Below are 4949 nucleotides of genomic sequence, written 5' to 3'. Positions count from 1 at the left end.
GGCACCGATCGCGAGCTTGACACAATGGCAACGCAAGCCGAAAAGATCATCGAAAGGCATGAGCCTGGCAGCGTATCTCAACAGCAGCGCAGGACGGCGGGCGCGACGCTGGGGCGGCAGGGACGATATGCGGATTTCAGTCTTTGTACGGTGCAAGTCTCCAACCCCCAATTATCCCGCGAGCAAGCCAGCCTCCGCCAGTACACGCGTGCCACCGGGGCGCTATATGGTGGTGGTGCACTCTCATCCGCAATATGTACTTCGCTTGTCTGCACTGTGACTTCCTCTGCCTCTTGCGTAACATTAGCACATTTGCGCTTCTTACCCTTATTCTTCTCCATGGTCGTCGCACCGAGGACAAGTCTTCCCCAACTTCATCGCCTATAGGTCAACCTCATCACTAATGGATATAAGGCTCTCCCGGCTCTCGAAATCCTGCACCCCCTATCATTGCGTTCTCTTCAACCTCGGCCCAGTATGCCTCCTCTTCGGTCTTATCTGGGATATAGTTAGAGCTGGGTACTGTTTAGTAGGTTACGGGATAGGCCGACCGCAATATACCGCTATGCACCGCATCACATAAGGCGGGGCGTCGTCTGAGGGATTCTGAGGGCACACCGCATCCTCATCTATCATACGTTTGTGCGCCGTGCACCAGTTGAAATGGTTTCTGCGAAAACAAGTCTCGCTAATACGCCCGGCACATTCGGGACTGCCATAGTAAGCAGTTGTACGTACCAACAGGGTTAACTAACCAAGGTCTGGTCTCTTCATAGCAATCTTCGATTTGGTCTAAAGCTCTTTGCTGTTCCTCTTCTTCCTCTTCCATCATCTCAATCATCATTGTCTTTGGAGAAGGTGGTAGGATCTTCTTAATTGTGATACCAGTATTGACATCCTGCATATCCTTCTGGTACGTCTCTTCATCATCTACTCGCTCCGACATAATTGAGGTATTGGAACCAGATTGATCTGCGTCGAATCGATCGCGCGTCACTTCTATGGTCAGCTACTGTTTTGTAAATTCTCACTTAAGAATTCTTACGATGTAACTGATCCAGGAAATTCGTAAGGTCAAAGATTTCCTTCGGTGGTTTGGCTGCATCACGAGTGGCACGCTCGATTTGTCTTTCGCGTTGTGTATGAGCGTGGACGTCATGCATCATGTCGGTAAATTGCCTATGTTCGGGAACATGTTCTGACGTTGTCCTATAGCATTCAAGGCTACGATCTGACACGAAAGTCCCTATTAATCATCAGGGTGAGAATCTGAGAGCTAGGACCGCTTCTTACCCCAGCAATTGTCCTTGAAGGCCTCCAGAATCCTAGGCTCCAAGCGGTATCGAGGTTTAAGGGACAACAGGGTCATCATAATTACAGGACGAATGTCAATATGGAGAAAACAGCCGACGGAAATCGTCTCTGCAATCTTAATTTCTTCATTAGTTGGTTCTTTTGGTGTATCCGTAAATGTTTCGCGGAGCTGAAGAACACGGAGGCAGAGCCGGCTTCTCTCCGAAACTTCGGCAAATGGAGGATATAACCTGTACAAACCATACGCAATTAACTTGTCCAGCGTAGTAGTTATAATCGTGTCACTGGATAGCCTGCCCTGTGACACATATTCGCCGTAGTAGTAATCGTGTCGTAATTTGCCCGTACTTTCGATGTTGTACGCTTGAAGTAAAGCGACAGCGGGTAGGAATGTTCCTCGAGGGACTTTTCGAGTATCCAGAATTGAAATGTATATTGACTCTGGTGTGGAAGCTGGCCGATCAGTTGCCTCTCGACGTATAGCATGTTGGGCCGCAAAGAGAAACGAGTTCGTCCATGACATCAAGTTATCGTCCGTATGATTCTGCCATAACAAATGACTCTTAAGCATCTCGACAGCTTCTTCCCAGTATCGACCTAAGATATCACTCTGATCTAAGTGATGCTTTACCGCAGCCGATGCGATAAAAGTCTTGGTAGTGGTGCCGCTAGATCGAGGTGAAGAGGTGCGGAATAAATAATGGGGAATACAGTCAAAATATTCCGAAAGGCCTCCAAGCCTACCATGAGGCATGAAAACAGTCGTGTCCGAGTGCTCACTATCTTGTGCCATTATTGCTGTAAGGTTGGATAGGCTTTGCCCAGTACGGCATGACGAGCAGATTAGCCTTCCTTTCCAGGAAGAAGGTGGCTAGTCCTGATTAGGAAGGATTACGTAACAGCTCGCTTATGCGCACAGTCCCCACAATAAACAATCTAACTAACCTAGCTTCCTTTCTCCTCTTGCTGTTCTACCTTACTAGCTAATCCCTATCTGCTAAGGACGCAACAGGTACAGATTCTTACTTTATCTACATGTTTTAGGTTAAAATCTAATTAAAAACAGCGCTAACACTCTCTACTTTCCTTAAACATAGCTAATTGTGTTTATTACTGCTATAACAACACTAGATAACTGTTAGTTATAATCTAATACTAACTTTATTAGTAATTTTTAAAGTAAAGTTTAGACTAGAAGCTAGGACCTCTTAGCCTAAAAAATTAGTGCTAATAGTAAGAGTAAGTTTTACCTTATATATGTTTGTGTCACGATTGTACACGAGTAAGGTTATAGAGCTTCACAGAGGTCTAGTTTAATTACTATGTGAGGTATTATAGTAGGTACAAGACGTTGTGTGAGAAACAGGAAAGTTTAGAAAAAAATTAGTAATTAAATACTTAGCTTAAAAGTCTAAGCACTTTAAGTATAAATTAAGCCTATTTTAGGTTTAGTTAGTGTTAAGGCAGTTTATACTTAAGTTTATGTCTATGTTATGTTATATTTATGTTAAACATGCACTAATAATACTCTAGTACATGTCTAATATAGTTATGTCTAGAATCTAGAGAGGATACTGTAACAGTACCCCCCTTTTTATTAAAAAGAGAATCCTTTACATTAGTAGTTCTAGCATTAGGTTGTTTTTATTAGGGTACAGGTTTAGTTTAGATAGGTATTAGGCGTAGAATTAGGTTACTATAGAGTTCTTTTATAAGGCTTCTACAGGTTCCTATAACAGTTTGTTGTATCTAGTTTATTTTATAAAGTATTTATAGATACATTTTTTTTTATTAAACTAGATTTATTTAATGTCTTTTATAACATATTTTAGTTTATTATTTATAATAATAGGTTTAAGTAGCAGGTTTAGCTATTTAGGTAGATAGTTAGATTTAAGAGCTACTTAGCGCAGCAATAATATGTAGAACACAGGGTGTATCTTTATGCTGTTAGGTAGGATTAATTAGTAAGTATGTAATAAAACTATATAAGCTACTATAAAAGGGCTAAAGTTTTTCTAATTAAGTTTCTTTAATTATTAGTTTATTTAGATATTTCTAGTGTCTAGCTAGACCTTCTTGCTAGCTATATACATAAAGGCAGAGGTTTAGAATTAGTTTATGTACTCTTATTAAAGAGCTTAAGCTTATGTAAGCTTTTTATAAATATATTTAAATATATTTTAAATCTTATTAATAAGTCTATTTACATTTATTACTTATATAAATTAATAAGTTAGTTAGAGAGTATTTAAAAGTAGTTTAAATTTTATTTAAAAGTAGTATCTATAGTTTACTAAAAACAAAGATACTTATGTTAATTTAGATGTTATGTTATTAGCTTTAAACTATGCTATAGCTAACTATTTTACCTAGTTATTCTACTAGTAGTTTATATATACTTATAAGACTTATTTTATTACAGTGTTTATGTTCTTAGTCTAGCTGTTAGTCTTTAGGTAAAAAGCTGTAGATAAATAAAGAATAATTTAAAGCTATTTATAGAGTTTATTTTAGAAGGCTAAAACAAACTATGTACCTCTGTCTAATATAATTATGTTAGGTAGGCTATAGTAAACTTATACATATTAGTAGAATAACTAGGCTATATTAAAGGTAGTTATAAAGAAACATAGTATTAAGTGTTAATACTTAGTTAAGTAATTAATAACTACTATAATATTTATATACTTTTTAGATAAAAGTAAGTTTATAATAAAATTAATTAATATATCTTTTTAGGCTTGTTTAAAAATTAGAAGTAGTTTAAGTAGGCTATTATACTTTTCTTAAGAGGCCTTTACTTTACAGTAAGTATAGCAACATAATACATATTAGTGTACAGTATAGAACATGCAGGGCTAGTAGTACTCTCTTTATAGTAGGTTAAGAGTCTTTTCTTTGCTTAGGTGTTCTCTAATAGGTAAGTTATATATAATTTAGAGTAGTTTAATTCTTAGTTTATTAAAATTAAGGATTATAAGTTAGTTATAGTAATATAGCTTACTATTTTAGTTTTTATAGTTAGCTAGTGTTACTTTCTTTAACTAACTAGCGCTATTTTAAAGTAGGTCTAAGGTTTTTTAAATAAATTTATTATTTAGATACTTATTAGTAATAATTTAATTAATTATTTAATTTATTTTATTTAAGTTAAGGTCTAAAAATAGCTTAAGTTAAAGTAAAGTTTAGTGTTAAGCCTTTTACACTTTTTTTTAAGTAAGGATGTTTTAGAATTACCTTATAAAAGCATTTAGTTTCCCTTTATCTTAACTAGAATAATAAGTAATTTTAAAATTAAAATAAAATAAATATTTAGACTAATAAGCTTATTAGTAGCTAAGTTATTTTATAGTTGTAAAGTACTATAAGTTTTTATAGTTAAATAAAACCTATATTAGATGCGCTGCACTTTCTAGTTTAAGTTGCTATTATTTAAAGTAGTGTACTATAGTAAGTAATTTTTTATTATAGATCTTATAATTACCTTCTATAAAGCTTATTCTTTTTAAAAAGTATGTAATAGGCCTAATAGTCCTATCTAGCTTAGTCTAGAAAAGAACTCCTACTACTACATAGTCTAAGGTATTAGCTTCTATAAGTATTAGTAGTTTAAAGTTAAAGTAGTAGAGTAT

The 4949-nt window shown here is 35.5% G+C and overlaps 1 protein-coding gene across 1 annotated transcript; it reads right to left on the bottom strand.

Moving 5' to 3' along the window:
- Positions 1-688: 688 nt before the first annotated feature.
- On the bottom strand, positions 689-2092 carry BDR25DRAFT_379573 (uncharacterized protein; the record flags this gene model as incomplete). The annotated part of the gene is made up of 3 exons (XM_033697615.1): positions 1284-2092; positions 1046-1179; positions 689-996 (listed from the first exon to the last, which is right to left on the bottom strand). The coding sequence occupies exons 1-3, from the start codon at positions 2066-2068 to the stop codon at positions 689-691; spliced, it is 1227 nt and encodes a 408-aa protein (XP_033552790.1). The 5' UTR covers positions 2069-2092.
- Between the last annotated feature and the right edge of the window lie 2857 nt (positions 2093-4949).

Source organism: Lindgomyces ingoldianus, assembly GCF_010093535.1.
Source record: "Lindgomyces ingoldianus strain ATCC 200398 unplaced genomic scaffold BDR25scaffold_4, whole genome shotgun sequence".
NCBI lineage: Eukaryota > Fungi > Ascomycota > Dothideomycetes > Pleosporales > Lindgomycetaceae > Lindgomyces > Lindgomyces ingoldianus.
Note: the sequence above shows the minus strand (reverse complement) of the source record. Positions and strands in the feature narration are given on the sequence as shown.